The sequence below is a fragment of the Mus caroli genome, unplaced genomic scaffold (assembly GCF_978045245.1).
Source record: "Mus caroli unplaced genomic scaffold, Mus_caroli_1 scaffold_2, whole genome shotgun sequence".
Lineage (NCBI taxonomy): Eukaryota > Metazoa > Chordata > Mammalia > Rodentia > Muridae > Mus > Mus caroli.
The window spans coordinates 123348420-123367551 of record NW_028227257.1 but is presented as its reverse complement, the minus strand read 5'-3'; the positions used below and the strand labels follow the sequence as shown (position 1 = coordinate 123367551).

Below are 19132 nucleotides of genomic sequence, written 5' to 3'. Positions count from 1 at the left end.
GCTACCAAATTGCTACTTGCGAGCAGTTTCTGGGGAGCTGTGTTGCATTGCCGACAGAGTACCAAATTGATCTCTTAACTGCAGCTGCAATCATGCAGTCATATTGTCACTGACATATTCTTGGGGGGGGGGGGATGGTCTGAGTCACGCTTTCTGTGTGTCACACTTTATTGTGTCCAGTCTGCCATCATTTGAAGACTGCCAAGGCAGTGTAAATCAGCTTCCGTCCATATCTGCTTTTCATACAAGGGAAACACAGCAGCATGGACTTGCCATTGTCAAGTGTTGAGTCTGTCCCCTTTCTCGCCTTGACAAGTCAGTTTTGACTCTGTCCCCTTTTCTTACGTTTCTCTTCAGCATCCGTGATGGAGGCAAAGAAAACAGCCCAGAATTCACGATCTGCTGATTTCTGATGTGTTCTGCCTTATTTTGTCAATATATACCGTCATATTGTCATGTGTAAAATTCGTATGATACTAATAATGCAGGCATACTGGGGGGGGGGTGTCATGGGAGTAAAGACAAAGGCTTTTTTCCCCCCATCTGTAAAATACTTGTCCAGGGCAATATAGCATCTTTGTTGAGTTTACGGAAGGCCAGAGAACTTGCCATGAATTTGAACAATCTGTTCTCTCTTACCTTGAGAAAACAGTCTGGGGAACAGAATAAGGGAGCAGTCCAGAGAAAGCAAGATAAATGGTTACAATAATCTTGTAACTCAAGTCAGGAAAATATCTTACACCTGGGAACTCTGACAGCATGTTTTTCTCCTATGCAAATACAGTTAAGGTTTCTAAAAAATCTTTGAGGTTGACAGCATGATGTATTATTAGAGATTTGATTAGGGGGGAGCTCTCCTCGCTCCGAGGTAGAAGGTTTCTGTATATCAATCAGTTGGCAGGGTGTCTATTTGCCATTTGAAAATATTATGATCTGTTACTGCCAAACTAATTTTCTCTGTTTTGATTTTCAGTATAGGATGGTGAAAGAAGCCCTTCACGAACGTGCCAACTTACTAGAAATCGCTCCTCACTTATCAGCTCCGTTGCCTATAATGCTTCCACTTTACAAGTAAGCCTTTGCCTTCACCTGCGGGCGATGGGCTTGTCTGAGGTCAGCAGATCAACAGGCTGAGACTCACGGAAACAGTCCTTCTGTGTGTGTTTCTTAAGGAGGCTTTAATTGGTCTTAATCTTTAATCCATTTCAAATACGTTCCATGGTGTATTTAAAAATGAAGGTTTTTAAGGGTACTCTGCGGGACCCATGTCTAAGGGCCAGATTTTTGAAGGCTAAGAAGGTTGAGTTCTGTGTTTGTATTTAATGGAATCTCATTTCAGTTTCTTGGAGTGTGTAGGTGAACACCTGTGTTTACTCTAAGGCATTCAGTGAGGTCCTGTGTGCAGTGTAGAATGCAGAACTCCCTCCCCCCCAAAAAAAACTATCCTGATAACAAAATCTGAAACTACAGTGTAGCAACCCAAAACCCAGCTATCATTTTATTATCTAAGTTAATATAGATGAAATTCATCCAGGAGGTGTGATTAATCATTTCCCTAATGTTAGAACTGAGTATGAGGTTGCCTTAGAAAGATAGACCCAGTAACCTGGAAAGGTGGGTTATGGCATTCTTTTCACCACATGGGTGGTATAGGGCTTGACACAGGTTTGACCACCTAGTGCCTGTTTAGTTACAGATTTCTGAGAGCCTCTTCAATCTAGTTGCAGTCCACATTTACCAAGGCCTCCAACCCACACTGTTTGAATCCATCTTGCAAGGCACAGACATTGCTGTTTGTTTATTTTGGATGCTTCCTGAAGAATTCTAACCCGGAGCAGGCAGGAACCACGGAGGTAGTCAGAAACTCTTGCGGATTCTCCTGCATGGCAGCTAGCGTGGCGCCAAAAGCAACTTTGTGCTAACCCTTCCCACTGCCTCCCGCACCCCCACTCTCCCCCCTTTTGCAGCCTACTACTTGTGGGTATAAGTTTGCTTTTCCTTAACTAGCCTTTCTTGTAATTTTAAGGTGCCAATCTATAGTGCTATATACCGTGTTTCTAAAAACACCCTTCTCTCTCTGCTTACGCTATAGGTGGTGGCAGTTACCTTATTACTGGGTGGGAATCAAGATGTATGACCTGGTTGCAGGGAGTCAGTGCCTGAAGAGCAGTTACGTCCTCAGCAAATCCCGAGCCCTGGAGCATTTTCCCATGCTCCAGAAGGACAAGCTGGTAGGCGCCATTGTCTACTATGACGGTATGTGATATTTCTTTTCTTTGTGCACGATGTTCTTCTGTCCGGTGATGACCACCGAGAGTACACTGACCCTTATTTATCTCACGGCAGAGAAACAGGCTCGAGTTCCACTTTCCATGTCAACCTTAAGGAACAAACAAATGCACTCACGTAGGTAGAGAGTCACCATATTTGGTAGTATTGGCTGAAAAACTACCCACAATGATTTGCTTCTAACCTTTCTTTTTTTTTAATTAATTAAGATGCTATACATATATATTCTAGGCCAGACTGGCCTGGAACTCACTGTATAGACTAGTCTGGCTACATATTTGTGTTCATTTTCCTGCCTCAGCCTCCGGAGTGCTCGTATTGTAGGTGTCAGCCAGGACAACTGGCTCTCTGTGTAATTAATGTATTCTTTCTCCTATTTTGCTTTTGTCTCATGGTTGGCTTGGCCCATTTCTCATAGCTATGCATTTCACTCCACCCTCATACCACTCGATTTGTTATATGTTTGGCAGGGAATGCCTGCCTTATGTATATATTCTGATGTTGAAAGCAGCCGAGGAGCTGTAGGTTATCTAGTGAAACCTCTGTTTTCAGGGGGTTATCAACCTAGAGAGGAAACACCCCCTGGGCTGAAATTGACACATTGTTTTGTACAGACATTCGTCTTGCCTAATATCTATTTCCAATGTGTTCACTATGAATTCTTTTCTGCATGTGTGTACACCACATCACTTGCTCGTTTTTGTTTGAGGAAACTGAGCAGTATATTTCCAGACAGACCACAGTCAACAGCAACAATACAGAGCAGTATAAGGAAAATCATTTGTGAATCTTCGTTGGGCATTTGAAAGTATGTACAGGACTAGAAAACAATGTAGTGACATTTCTCTATATGGAACTAAGAAGGCACAGGTGGTTGCACCTGTCCAAATGGTTTAGAAACTTTTTGGCACAAAGACGTCTTAGGCTCTGAATCTCTGTGATCCCATCCTGCTATGTGCTCTTTTTACTTGGTGTTAGATACATAAATTCTTAGCACAAATGAATGTTTTGTTGTGCTGTTTTAGAAGATTTGATGAATATTTCCATGTTATATTATGTGATACTGTATCTGCCTTTTAAGGCCTCCCTCCCTCCCTCCTTCTCTCTCTCTCTCTCTCTCTCTCTCTCTCTCTCTCTCTCTCTCTCTCTCTTTTCTTTGTTTCTTTTGCCTTTTATGTAGCTCCACTGTTACCCTTCTGAATCAATTCAGCTGCTGTCTGACAGGCTTTTATATATAAATGCAGAATGTACGTGTGCAGAGGTGGCAATGGGGACCAAACTTAAGAAAATGTCCTAGGAGCAACAATATTAGAAAAATGTTAAGGGTCTTAGACAGACATTAAAAGCTAGAAAATTAACAGTTTTCAGAGACTTTCAGCATCTGAGACACCACAGGGGGGGCCACTTAACTACTTTTTGGTGCCCTTGAAGGAGCCTACATGTTAAAGGACAGCCTTCACCGTGAATCTGCTTTCTCTGCATCAGACCCTTAATGTTAACCATTGTAGTTTATTGGGTGATTACAGTAAAGAGGTTTCTGGTCCAGGAGGAGGAGGCATTCTGTAAATTGCATCCTGTCTATACTCATGTGGAAATATTTGTGACCTTGGCCTTCTCTTACTTCTTCCTCCCACACAAATCCTCTCAAATTCTTACTGTTTCTATAGCATGGTGTATATGTTAGGTACTACCGTCTTATGTGTTAGACTGTGCATACTGAAATCACTCACTGAGGAAAATCACTGTCATACCTGGATTCCTAACTGTCTTAGTTTGCTGTTATCATGAATTATAGATACTTACTGTGGAGAATCCAGGGAAAGCCTGTATCCTAGTTATGGATGTATTACTGTGAGACCCCATGACCAAAGCACCACTTATGAGAGACAACATTTAACTGGGGCTGGCTTATAGATTCAGAGATTCAGTCCATTATCATCATGGACTGAATAGCAGTATCCAGGCAGACAGGGTGCTGGAGAAGGAACTGAGAGTTCTATATCTTCATCCAAAGACAGTAGAAGGAGATTGACTTCCAGGCAACTAGGAGAAGGGTCTCAAAGCCCACAGCCACAGTGACACAGTTCCTCTAACAAGGCCACACCTACCCCAACAGGGCCACATCTAATAATGCCACTTCCCATGAGCCAAACATATTCAACCTACCACACATTTTGTTTTGTTTTGTTAGATATTTAATTTGATTCAATGCATGCAAGACATTTTTTCAGTTTTCCTTGCATTGGAAAGATTAGTGTAAGGAGAAAGTCAGCCATGCTGAACATTGCCCAGTGGTGACCAGCAAGTCTGTGATTCAAACCAAAGTCAACTTTCTCTGCCAAGTTAAATGTGTCTCTATGAAACAAACAAACAAACAAACAAACAAAAATCTCTTTTGATGAATCTTTATAACTTGCATATACTTGTGCCTATTTTCCACTTCAGCACATTACATTAATCTTAGTCACATGTTTGTATTTCTCTGTCAATAAATGTATTTCCTTAAAAAAAAAAAGCAGAGTATATACTATCTTGCTAGAATTAAGAGGAAAAGTTCCTTTAATTCAGAACAAATTCACTTTTATAGTTTGTTATAGGCTATAGAAATCGAAGTTGATGAAAAATTATTGAGACTTTTTTAGAATAATTCAAAATTGATGTTTGGAAATTGTATAGTCTCAAGTTTCCAACTGAAGAAGTCAAAACAAATTACTCTGGGCATTTAAATTTAAATATTTGCCTTTCACTTTGTTCTGAAACTACTCAGGCTTAGATTGTAATATTAAAGGTGAGGCAAAACAAAAATGTATAAGAGTAGAGTTGTTTGCCCTCACAGTGTATCCACAGATCTTGACAGATCCTGTTTTAGCCAGTATGGTGTGATGAGCAGACCAAGTGTCCCTGTGAAAATAAAGAGAAAACCCACACCAGGGCAAAGGAAGTAAGCACACTGAGTAGCGCTCTCAGAATAAGGAGAGGAAGCCCCAGTCTTTTTGAATCACAACAGACCCACTTGTATACTTTATAAGACCACAGTTTCATTGCTGAGATGAAATAGCCTCGTGTTCATAAGGAACTATCATGTGTATGGTTATGCACATGGCTTTTTGGCTATGAGCTACACAAGCACTAAAACCTGAAATCTCTAACGCTCAAATGAAAAGCCAGGCATGGCCCTGTGTACCTGTAATCCCAGGGCTGGGAGGTAGGAGTGGGTTGGGTGTCAGCAGAAATGGGTTGCTAGGGTTTGCCTGGATGGCCAGCCTAGCTCCCACACTCTCAAAATAAGAATAAACTAAAACCAAGCAAGGTCCAGCCCTAGCGAGAGACCCTGACTCAAGGGAATAAGGTAGAGGCAACTGTGGAAGATGCTGAGGTTATGACACACACATGATAAAAAAACCATTATATTACAAGTCTGTAAGGCAATTCAAATTTTTTGAAATGAAACCAGGCCTGAAATAGCTTTAAACACTATACTTAAATTCATATACAATTACCTATTTTCAAGTAAACAGAAGGAGTTTTTATAATTTTATGTGATGCGACTCTTGATTCTAATGAAAAGATCACGTGTGTTCATAAATGAAGTTCTGAATGATGCCAGAAGTTTTATTCACTACAGACTCTTATTACTGATATGTGATACAGTTGCATCAGTACTCGTGAATGCGATGTTCTGACACCATCGTGGCACAGACCAGCTGCGTTGCATGAAGTTAACCCAGGGATTGAAGTTGACACAACTTTTAAGGTCTCCTCACCACAGAACTGTTAGAACTTTAAGGTGTTCATTTAGAAGAACAAATTGTACAAATACCAGAAGATTATATTTCTATTTATTTATTTATTTATTTATTTATTTATTTATTTATTTGTATTTTGAGACGTTCTCAGTCTGTGATGCTTGTCTATGTATAAGTACATATTTACACTATGTAATTCACTGTGTAGAACCAGTTAGCCTCGATCTCACAAAGACTCATCTGGCTCTGACTCCTGAATCCTGGACTTAAAGCTGTGCACCGCTATATCTGGCTCAAGAGTTAATCATAGAACCACAGTTATTGCTAAATAAATTCAGATAGCCACTGTTTATGATTAAGGCAAAATAAATTTTCCTAATTAAGTTTCTATATGTGATAGAACATTTCTTTTTTTTTTCATTTTGCTTGTTTGCTTTTGCTTTTCATAGGCTGGCCTTGAAGTTTTCTCCCTACTCCCTCCCACTTCTTACCCAACCTCTGCCCCCCTCCCCCCCCTTCCCCTCCGTGCTGGTTTGTAGGTGTGCTTCATCACACATAGCTCCCATACTGTCTGATGTCATTTATGGGCTATTTTGTATGTGGCATACATATGACCCGCTGTGGTATTTCACTGTTAACTGTTAAATGACAAACTGATACATATGGAGGAATAACTGCTATCTTTTTATATGTAGGCAGAGTAAATGTCATGTTTCTCCATAAAAATCCAGATGAAATGAAAGGATACAAGTCACATACCAGTTACAAGTCCTTGCATTCTTAATTGAAAACTTATAATTTGTTCCTTAGTTTTCTCTCTGAACCATTACCTCTTGTCTTCTTTGAGCTCCTAGGCCTTAACAACTAGATACTTAGTAGTTAGGTCTACACTGTGTGCACTAAGGGTTACCAGGGAGAAAGAACACTGACCAAGCCTTCTCTAAGAAAGCCGGAAAGTGCTGAAAGTATCTCTGCTTAGGTGTCTCTTCAATTGTGTGACTGCTGCTGGGGGTACCTGGTCCTGAGGTAGTCGTTGTGTCATCTTTCAGCTTTAGTTCAGTTTTCTAGTTCCTCACAGTGGTGGCACATCCTGGTAATCCCAGAACACAGGAAATGGAAGCGGCAGGATCAGGAGTTGAAGACCACACTTAGCTATATACTCAGTTCTAGGCCAGCCTGGGTTAGATAAGACCCTGGCTTTTATGTGTGTTTGTGTGTTGAGACCAGCTCTCACTATACAGACTAAGCTTGCTTAAACACATGCCTGCCTCTGCTTCCTCAGTACCAGGATTAAATGAACGTGCCACACCATCCTCAAGACTGTGCCTTAAAAATAAAAATTCTAGTTTCCAGAGTACACTCCTGGTGCCACTCTAGATGTATTTTTGTCACCCAATCCTGTGTACAGAAAGTGAGATATAATTAAAAAGCATTAAATATTTACAGCCATTAAGTAACTCCACTAAACCTCGGTAAAATGAAATTGGAGAAAAAAATTATACCTCTAAATTTTCCCTTCTGTCAGTCAAGACATGGATAGAGATGTCTGTTACTTTATACCCAGCAATGCTTCTAAGTATTCCTTACACACAGATGAAAATACCAACCTGAAGAAATTGTATTGGCTTTCCCAGTGTGAATAAAAGTTGGTTACATCTGTGTTTCAAAAGGGGAATTAAAAAGCCATCATTCACTAGAATATTCATTTTTATTCCAGTTTAAAACTCACAGCATACATAGATGAATTCAGCTGGTGAGAGAGCAAAGCCAATTTAATCTCTGGCTCCCCTGAGGTAAATGTAGTTCACGGTCCTGCCCCCACTCCAACCTCAGCTATAATCCCTGGCTCCTGGAGGTAAGAATGCAGTGAAGTGAGGAAAATCCTGCAGCAGGATATAATGATCCAAAATGACAGGGACAATAATGACAATGAATTTCATGTCTCCCAGTCATGAGCTGAAGATGCTTGACTAGGCTGACGTATACAATTAAATTGTTACAGGTACAGCAGGAGCTTGCAGTTAGCTGTGTGCTTTGGGGAGACGATGCCTCGGGCAGAAGGCAGATAGTGGAGTCTAGCCTCTTTTGTTAGGATCAGTCTATTCTTCCTTTAGGCACGCACCGAGACCGTATACTTTAATAAAAGAACCCCAAGTTAAAGACAAGGTTTTTAAGGTGTTTATCTACTTTGAGAACTTAATCAATTACTAAATACCATAAGCATGTTTTTTGTTTTGTTTTGGGTTTTTTTTTTTTTTTTTTTTTTTTTTTTTGGTCTTATTTTTCCCCATTGAGTTCCAGGAACATAAGTGAAATCTAAGGTGGTGTCAATAATCCTTATTTATGATAGCTGTAAGCAAAGAGGTTGAGGTAATTAACACAGAGAGTCTCCAGAGTTAGGGGAAGAGGTTGAATGGATAAACAAACATCGTAGATTTATGCTCTCCCTGCCTGTATTCAACTCTGGGCTACCTCTGCTGTTTCCCACAGCTTTTTAAGGTGGAGTGCTATCTCCCAGAAGAAAGGCTAAGGCTCATGTGGACACAGGGTCATCTACTGTGTTTTAGCAAAAATACACTGAAACGTCTGATTTTTACTATCAAATACTTTAGAATTTTCTACTTTTGTGTGCTTCACATGTGTATGGTGCATAAATACAGTGGTCCATGTGTCTAGTTTATAATTAACCATAGCTATCGAGGCTATATAATGATATTCACTTTACTTTTGAAGTACTTAATTTTTCTTTTCTTTTCTTTTTTTTGCTCACTGGGGAAGTAGTCATTTTATTTATTTTTTGATTCCAGGTTTATTGAAATGTTTTTCAAATAAGTATATTTATCAAGAGAAAAAATATTGTGAAAGATGAACTTAACCAATTGCTCTTCATTTCTTGAGGTCTAATTTCCTTAATCTTTGATTGATTGAGGTAGCTAAAAAGAAATCATGCTATTGAATTAAGGTCATTGTCTACAGTCCTTATTACCCTAAATATATCCAGTCTCATCTGGATTAGGGGGTATGTCATCATGGGGACCCAGAATTGTCAAAATTTGGCACAATATAATAAAAACTTGTTAATACTGGTTTTTACTATAATCTCTTATCTTAAATGAAAAAAAAATTAGATCCATTAAGTTCTATTTGCAAATAATCCCCATGGTTTTGACCATTTTTAGGTTTTTATTATATAAAGCTTAAAACTATATAAATTTTAGCACATATATTAGGACATACGTATATCATAAATGTAGGTTACAGAGCATAATAATAAAGACCCTGGAATTTACAGCCAAGCCCAGAGCTCAGAATATTACCAATACATTGAAGTTGTCTGCGTCTGTCCCACACTCGTTTGGTGTCTCTGTTTCCTAGATTAGGGATCTTTCTCTTCTTAAAAGTCTGAGCACATAGATTTTTTAAAAATAAAATACTATTTGATTTTTAAATGTTGCAAAATTATTATACAGTGTACTGTAAAAGTTGATACAAGCCCTTTGCAGAGTGGTCGATGACCAGTGCAAAGTAGATTGAGATGCTGCCATTACAAATGCCCCAGAAAATGTTTACATATGTCCACCAGGAGATATATATACAGAAAGATTCACCAAATTGCCATGTCTGATTGAAAAATGGAAATAAGGAAAATATCCATCAAAAGACAAATAAATGATTTATTTCACTGTACATGATACAGTTATACCAGCACTGAAAATGAATAAACTATGACTGAAGTGGATGAGTCTTAACAACAGGGTGATATAGTATGGTTAATGTTACGATGGAGAGCTGCTTTACAAATTTTAACTGTATTTGGAATCACACTGTACATGGATGAATTTAGGCTATGATACCCAACTTATAGTCTATTTTGAGGTCTAAATAAGCAAGTAAGTAGAAAAACCGTTATAAACAAGTCATTTTCCAAGTATTGCTACATTTGGGTTGGTTCTACGGTTACCCATCTCTAGTTTTCATTGAAATGTTCTGAAGTATTAGTTGTACAAGCATCCGCTTACGTAGTTAAATTTTCAAGATTTTTCCCCCAAACAGTTGCCCAACCTTTTTAGGAAAACAAAACCAAACAAAACAAATCCCAAAAAAAACCCAAACCATTGTCCCCAGGGACATGTTCCAGGTAAATGATAATGTTTGTAATTTCAAGATTCAAAACAAGATGCTTTCAAAGAAATTTCTCTGGCTTTTGGATGTTAACATAAAGCATATTTGTTTTCTTAGAATTCTGTCCACACATAGTTCTACACTTCTAAATTGACCACATAGCTGTTGGTCTTGATTTCTTCGTGTCCTCTTTCCCGTTACATTCCCCTTCTTCTTTCTTGTTGGTTACATAAATGAAGCTGACATCATTGCTCACATAGCAGGCATTTTTTTTTTCTTTTGCCCTCAAATGCTGCCTTTTTGCTATTCAGTATATCTGGATACCAACTAATGCTAAATGAAATTTGACATATACCCCTAAGAAACAAAACTTATAAACTGTGGCTTCCGAGGAAACCCTGAATAAATAGGACACACGGTGTCCACCCAGGCTAACCTTCAGCATATGCTTCAGCTTGCTGATGACGAGGCAGAGCACGGGAGCCCCCAGGAAACTGGGCAATTGTTTATTGCTCGCTTGGCAAGCGTGTATTAAATACCAGGCTTTCATTCTTGTGTAGATACGTTAAAAAAAAAAATCATACAGAAGTAGACGTGATCAGATGTAACCCACAGAGATAATAGTTATTCATAGTGTACCTCGTGTATATAAAAGCTTCAAAAACCGCTAAAGACTTACCAGGGTCTTCAGGGGTTGTATAAAGCATCCTGAGCAGATAGAGCTGGTAGGTTCAGGAGAAGACTTCCTCTCCCACTCTTGCTCAATGGCCCTTTACTTGGATGGGACAAAAAGGTATCAAGGGCAAAAGCTATTATATTAAATCCCATGTATTTGCCCTCTCAGTTTGCTTATTTGTCTCAAAGTAAATACGGAATCCATTAACCAATCACTGTATCCGCTAGTAGGAGCCTATGGGTTTTGAGACAATTCACTTCGTTTGTGCCAGTTAGCAGTACACTTTCCAAGTAATTTTAGTAAGTCCTTTTAGTCAACTCAACCCTTTATATGTATGCTGGGATAAGATATTAAGGTCCATACTTTTCAGGAAGGAAAGGAGAATGTACCTAAACAGTTTGTGTTAATATTTTTGATACATCCAATTGGACAGGTGTTTGGTTAGTTGAGAGAACCTTACAGAATGAAGACTATGCTATCATGACCTTTCCTGTCCGTCACTGATAGCTTATTTTCCTTTTTTCATTGCTGTGATAGAGCACTCTCATGAAAGTAACTGTAGGTAGAAAAGGGTTTATTTTAGTCTAGGTGTAGCTATCACAGGCATGAAGACATGGTAGGTAAGGAAAATATTGGTGTCAGGGGCAGGAAATTTGTTAATCACAGAAAGCAAATGGGAAGCAGGGATAGGCTGTAAAACCTTAAGGCCCACCCACCCCCAGTGTTCTACTTCCTGTAGTAAGACTCTACTACAGGGTCCACAATTTCTCTAAGCAGCACCAGCTGCGAACCAAACACTTGAGTTCGTGGGGGACATTTCATATTTCAACCACAATTAATTTTGGAACACCAGTACCAGGGTATATGAGCCCTCTTCTGGCATCCAATGGCATTGCATTCATGCAGTGCACAGGATAAACAGGCAAAACACCCATACATACCAAATAATGCTTTTTTTTATCCCCCCTTTCTTCCTCTCTTCCCCTTTTTCTTTCTTTTCCCCTTTTCGTTTTCTCATTGAGAGTGCAGTGTTGGCTGTCCTGGAACTCACTATGCATGTCACAGATCTGCCTGCCTCTCTCTCCTTGATTAGAGGCAGGTGATACCATACCTGTCAATATGTCTTTTTTTTTTTTTTAAAGACAGTTCAACAAGAAATGTTTTTATTATCTGCAGAAAATAAATGAGCACAGTACCATACAGTACAATATGATACAACAACAGCTACTTTCAAAACTTGTAAGCTAACTCATGGCAGACGTGACCTCCATATAAACTTGACAAACATTCAAGTCAAGAATAATCTGTTTTGAAAGTTCCCTATCTTCTTCCTTGGACTGGAATATAGGGCTTCCCTTGTGGATGCTGGGCAAGAACTGTATTGTGGAGTTTTATCCCAATCCTTAGTCTATACCTACAAAGGTAAAGATTCTGCTTTAAACATAACCATGCTTCTGGGCTGAATGGTATCTTAATATTTAGTATTTAGTCACATCCACATATCCTTTGTAGCTTCATCATAATTTTAACAAATCCTTGAATGAGAATTCAATTTGTAAATCAGACAAAAGATTCCAGAGGTAGGGGGGACATGTCTACAACCTCAGTGTTCAAAGGTGACGTTTGAAGGTTGCAAATAAGAAGCCATTATGGAGATCATATACCTTTTTTTCTTTGTAATACAAAACAAAGAAACAAGAAAGCAAGGTGTGAATGCTATTCAGTGGCAGGGCCCTTGTCTCAAATGTACAAGGTCTTGGGCTTGATAAGCTGGATCTCTACAGATGAGAAAGTTCTGAAAGGAGCCTGGCATGCTATGCATGCTCACAGTGTGAGCACCCTGGAGCCTAAGGCACAAGAACAATGAGTTTGGGGTCAACCCGTGCTATAAAGCAAAGGTCTCCCCGCTTTAAAATGTGTACCAACAAACAAAAAAGCAGACAAAATCTGGTTGTAAATTATACGCTCGACAGATACAGTTTTAGAAAAAGGGGGCTAGAGATGGTTAAGAGCACTTATTCTTTCAGAGGCCCTTGCTTTGGTTCCCATCACCCACATGGTGATTCACAGCCACCTGTAACTTCTGTTCCAAGGTATCCGACATCCTCTCCTGACCTCTATGGACAGGAGGCGCACATGTGGTACAGTTATACACACTGGAAATACACTCATATGCTGAATATAAAATTAAGTTGAAAATAAATTGAACTCAGGTGGCTAGGCATGGCATCTAGCACTGTAAGCACTGAACCAGCTTTCCCTCCCCCTCCCCCCCCTCCTCCTCCTCCTCCTCCTCCTCCTCCTCCTCCTCCTCCTCCTCCTCCTCCTCCTCCTTCTTCTTCTTCTTCTTCTTCTTCTTCTTCTTCTTCTTCTTCTTCTTCTTGTAAAACAGGGTGTCACTATGTAGTCTTGGCTGGCCTCAAACTCACTGTGATTGATTCATCTGCCTTTGTTCCCAGTATATGTCTACCATCACTCCAGCCCCATTTTTTTTTTTTTGATTAGTTTTAAAATCACTAGATACCTTTTCTGTTAAAATAGTTTCCTTTAATATGGCCCCCACTTTTCCTGTGCCACTAAATGGTTGTTGGGTAGGAAATGGCGTCCAAGGGCAGTGGCTTTGACACTATGCTTGCCATCCATAGGCTGAGAGACACTTGAGTGAGTCATGTGGTTCTTACCTGATCTTAAATTCACAGTGCGATTGCTGGCTGCTGTGGTTGGGGACGTTCAAAGGTGTCTTTACTGCTCACTTTGGGGCTTGGGAAGGAAGGCTACAGTAGTCGTGGCACCAGCTGGCATCGTTCTCCTCATTTCATCGCTCACCTGTATTATCCGCTCCTCTTCATGCTTGTCACCCAGCAGCTGGATTCCTCATATGAATAGTCAGACTTCTCAATCAGTAGCTGGCTTACCTCAAAGAACACATAAGCGACCAAAGCAGAAAAGCAAGGCTTCTCTTGGCTATCGCTTTGGAGTCACACAGTGTCCCTTTCACACCATGCTAATTGAATTGAGCCCCAGAGGCAGCCCAGATTAAAGGGTCAGGGTGATTCTGGAGCAAGAAAGTAGGTGGCAGTATTTATGGGACAGAGGGGGAGTGGCCCTGCTGGCAAAATTTAAGGAGGCACACCCAACTGTTGGGTCAGGGATAATGTAGGAGGGGATGTGGGTATCCTGCAACCCAGCTTTTGGATCCCATCCCCTTCTGCAGTTACCATTGCATATCTAATTGGAATATTCCATTAGAGCCTGACAGATTTTAAATTAGTTCTTTTCTAATTCTGTTTTTTCCTAATTTATTAACTCAGTTAATTATAACTCTTCTGTTTTAACCATTTGCTTCCTTTAGAAACCTTGCATATAGGCATACTTTGCTCCTTTCCTGTTATTTTTGAGTTTTCAGAAAGTAGTGGAAACAGTTTTCCATCATCTTTAATGTGCTCATTACGCTGGTATATTTGCATCTATCCATCAGAAATACTGATGCTCAAACGGTCACTTCCTCGAGGTGGCTCCTGAGCACTTCCTATTATTGCTGGTCTGATGTGATGTCTGTGGCAAGTTATTTGGAGCTTACCATAGCATCTCCATATGCTCCAATTTTTGTAAAATAGAACAAAGCAAAGCATTTATGTATTGTGTATGCACACATGCCATGGTGACATAAGGAGGACAAGAGGGCATTTGCAGGAATCAGTGAAGACTTCCGCCATGAGGGTTCTGGGATGGAATTCAGGTCGGAGTCTGTTGACACACACCTCTTTATGAGATTAGCCATCTTTGGAAGTAGCTGCTTCTCCAAGGAAGAACTGTGTGGGGCTGCTCTCTAGGGCCTGGATGTTCATTGTTGCTGATTGGTTCGTATTTTTTTTGTCTTTCAATAGAAAGAATTGGGAATAGTTTTGTTTTTAGAGATATTCCCTTGCTATTCTGGCTATGCTGGCTCCTACTTGTGTCTTCTGAGTGCTGGGACTATTTTAGACATGTGTCACAAGGCCTGGCTTGCAAAAAAAATGTAACGGTTAATTTTTAAGATTATAATATAATTACATCAGTTATCCCTTCTCCCTCCAAAATGTCTCATATACACCCCCTTGTTCCTTTTTTCAAGTCATGACCACTTTATTTCATTAATCATTGTTAAGTGTATGTATAGTCTATCTCATGTTATTTATATACATGTTTTCAGGGCTGACCTGAAATTGGTATTGGTATTGGATAACCAGTTGTTCTTTTCCTTGGGGAAGACTATTTCTTCTGCCTTCAGCATTCCTTAGTTGCCTGTGGTTCTTTGTGTGAGGCGGATGAAGTCTTATGAGCTTTCCACTATGAGCTTTCGTGTTAGAATGTCCACTGGTGGCATCCTTGTTCAGGAAGTCATGAGTAGACAGTCCTGTTGGTAAAACGTCATGGTTGTTGTTTCTGACATTTCTAGGAGATACAATCTGACAGTAAACTCCTTGGTCCTCAGGCTCTGACAGACTTTTTGCTCCCTCTTTCTTCCTCAGTGGTCTCTGAGCCTTAGGTGCTGGAATTGTATTGTAGATGTATCCATCTACTGGGACTTGTGTAATGGTCTCTGCTGCAAAGAGAACTCTCTTAGAAGTGTGACAACTACACTTATTTGTGGGTCAGATGATTAAGGGCAAATATTTAGAGTGTAGTTAGAGATCATGCTGGTAGTAAAGTGGGAGCTGTAAATTTTTCTCCAAGATTCATGACTTCATTAACCCTGGATGGTTGGCAAGTTTTCCAGCAGCAGGCATGGTGTTCCTTTGGTTGAGTGGCTCCTAAGTCCAAATGGAGTGGTGTTGGTTATTGCCAATATAGTTGTGTCATTCCTACAGGCTTAGGGATATCTTCTGACCCAGCACATTTTTGAGCAGAGAAGAAACGTATGGTATGTTCTTAGATAAATTGCAACTGTAGAAGTCATGTGTGTAGCTTTTATTTAATCTCATCAGTCATAGTTCCAAAGAAGTATTATTGAACACAGTTTAATTTTTTTTAGTGTAATTTAATTTCAATCTTATTACTGTCATTAGGGTATATGTCAGTGGATATATGTAAACATTCTCATTTAAAAGATATTTCATATAGTTTTGGTCACTGTGGTTATGTTGCCAAGTGAATAACAAATTCATTTTATTTTGCTTTAGACCATTATGGATATGTCTTCTTAAAGCTACATAAAACTACACACAAACACACACCCACACACACACACACACACACACACACACACACCCACACACACACACACACACACACACACACACACACACACACACACACACACACACAATGAGCTTAGGACTTAAAGCTAGAGACCAGATTTATTCAAGCTGGGACCAGACTTTCTTATTTTTCCTTTCCTCTTAAAGGTAATTGTGTGTGTGTGTGTGTTTATGCACATGTGGAGGCCAGAGGAGACTCAGGTGTTCTATTGCTCTCTGCCTAATTTATCTGAGACAGGCTCTCTCACTTCCTTGGCCTAGGTTGGTGGCCGTGATTCTCCTGTAGGCCTGCCACTGTGTTGAAGTAACAGTTACTCACGCTCAGTCCTGCTGTTTTAATGTGAGTGCAACTCAGGTTTTCATGTTTATACAGAAAACCGTCTTATCCACAAGCAACCTCCCTAAGCTCCTGATAAGTATTTTTGTCTTAGAATCTTAATATATCCAATCATTATGAATGATAGAAGAAGATGCAAACCTCACACAATAACCATGTTAATTCTTTGACTAAAGTGTATACAATGCTATATAAGAATCAGTAAACCTTGCAGTCGAGTTGTTTTTCACTTGGTGAATGGAATGTGTATCTTGCCTCATTTCTTTGGATGCCATAAAAAATGGCTCATCCACCAGTTTTTATCTGTATTGAAAACGTAAAATTATTCTGTGAGTCTGCCATGGTATTATTATCATTATGTAAAATATCCTTTGATTTGTGTAAATTTGCTAAAACCCAGTTCATATCCTCTTCTTGTACTGAATGCCAATCTCCTTAGTCAGACTCAATGCTCATGTTAATTATAGTCTTTTAAATAGATGGGCTGTGCTTATATTAATACATAAAATTATATACTTCTTGGAAAAATCTCATTTTCATATGGATCATATAATAGCGCATTTGAAAAATTTTAGAGATGAAGCTAATTAATTGTAGTATGAGGTTAAGATTTTAAGGTTCCGGGGCTTTCTTCTTTTGTTTTAGAGACCGTGAGGAAAATGCACGGTCAGGTTTAGGCCATGTTCAGAGCGTGGCATTTTGAAACTTAATGTAAATTTCCAGCTGTGTTCATCTCAGAAATATTCCTTTAGAAATAACAGTTCAGGGCACACTTAGTAAGAAGGGAAGACAGAAAGACTTGACATTAAAATTTGAAGACAGGAATAGCAGATAAAAGTTTGTAATGATTGGTCATCAGGAACCTGTGAGGATTGGCCATTTAGGAACTGTTTTTTTTAACTTCATTGTACAGTTTAATGCCTACTTACCTATTGGTGAGATTGGTAGGTGTTCAGGTTCTGACCACTCTTAATGTTAGTACCAGCAGCCTTTGTAGGCAATCCATTAGTTTGTCCATGGAAATGCTTAGAAAAGGCAGAAAATGGGTCAGGGATCGAACAGTCCATTTTGGAGTCCTGCAGATGGTGAATAGCAGCTGTCCTGGAGGAACAGAAAACCTGGCTAGCAATATGCATTTGGCCTTCAAAGAAAGAACAGTAGTAAGAGTATTAGTTTAATTAATGATAAAAAAAAAAGTAGAAAAGCAAAATCCAAAATCAAAAAGCCAAACCAAACCAAAACAGGGGGGAAAAACCCCCCACTACATTGTAGTCTTAATTACCTCTCTACAAGAAAGCCATGGAAGGGTAGCAGAAAGTGTGGGGAGCAATGGTAACGTCTCTTGCCACCAATGATAGCTCAACTGAGTTGGATCTCTGGAACGCAAATGAAGGCAGAGGAGAGAACTGGCACCACAGAGTTGTACTCTGACCCACGTGCTCAAAACGTGGCATGCATCCGCTGCCCCACAATAATAATAATGATGAATAAAACTTTTTTTTTTTAAAAGGTAAACTATTAAAGTCGCCTAGTCTCTGGCTATGAATAACACAACATATGCTCTAGGGTTGGCATGATTATCACTTCAAGGTAATTTCATCCCTGCCTGTAATGCTTACTCGGACCGTAATCTACATTAATAAAATACTTGTAGGTCACTGACATATCACTTGCTTGTAAAAATTCGTCCTTGTTCACTAAGCAAGGATGTACACATACAGACATGATAGTTATATGAAATATGTATGTCTTCTATGTAAAGCAAGATCAATATTCTTTTAAACGTTTTGCTGCTGTATTTTTTCTTATCATACCTTTGTTTAAAATTTACATCATTATGATCTTTAAATATAAAAAGAAAAAAGTGAATTTCTTCTCAATTACGTCAAATTTTAAACTAGCAGAAGACATCACTTTTTTTTTTTTTTTTTTTTTTGCAAAAGCTAAGTATAGCCAGGCAGTGGTGGCTCACTCCTTTAATCTCAGCATTTGTGAGGCAGAGGCAGGATCTCTGTGAATTCAAGACTGGCCTGGTCTACAGAGTGAGTTCCAGGACAGCCAGGGCTACACAGAGAAACCCTGTCTCTTAAAAAAAAAAAATGGTAAGTATAAACATTATTAGCATAAGCATAATGAAACACATATACAATTTAGAGTAATATTTAAAGTAATATAAATACCTAGTTGCAATTAAACACCTCACTCACTAAAGTCTAATTATTTTAATTTGCTGCATTTGCTTTTAATTTAACCTTGGCCCTGTTTGCTTCCTACCCCACCCAAATGTGAACAGAATTAATTCATCCCATACATTCTAATTTAAATTTATCTTTTTCCCCTTTGTCACTATAGTTCTCAGTTCCATTAGCATGTAGCCATACCCAGGTTGTAGTTGAGGCTTCCCCAGGGGTCATCTGTGAGCGGACCTTTCTCATTCTCAACTGTTCCATTGCCCTCTTTGAGGAAGGCCCTCTCAATATGTTCATTCTCTGCCATAGATTTGAGACTGTGTGCATATGGTAATGCTCTTTGAATTCTGGCATGTTCATTATTTTTACAAACACTAAACCTAAATTTTTGGGACATGGGGTATGGGGTGGGCTTGTGATTCTAGTAGACCCTACTTGAGATTATTCACTCATTTAGGATTTTCCCTGAACAGTACCTCCCACAAACTACACGAGATCAACCTGGAAATTCTGGGTACTACCAACAGCAACAA

The 19132-nt window shown here is 39.4% G+C and overlaps 1 protein-coding gene across 4 annotated transcripts in view; it reads left to right on the top strand.

The window, feature by feature from the left end:
• Positions 1-19132, top strand: part of Gpd2 (glycerol-3-phosphate dehydrogenase 2) — a 133730-nt gene that overhangs the window by 68768 nt on the left and 45830 nt on the right. For all 4 annotated transcript variants that reach the window (XM_029470737.2, XM_021155445.3, XM_021155443.3 and 1 more), the window contains exons 5-6: positions 974-1071; positions 2093-2256. In XM_029470737.2, coding sequence (XP_029326597.1) covers positions 974-1071; positions 2093-2256 — 262 coding nt within the window. The remainder of the gene's footprint in view (positions 1-973; positions 1072-2092; positions 2257-19132) is intronic.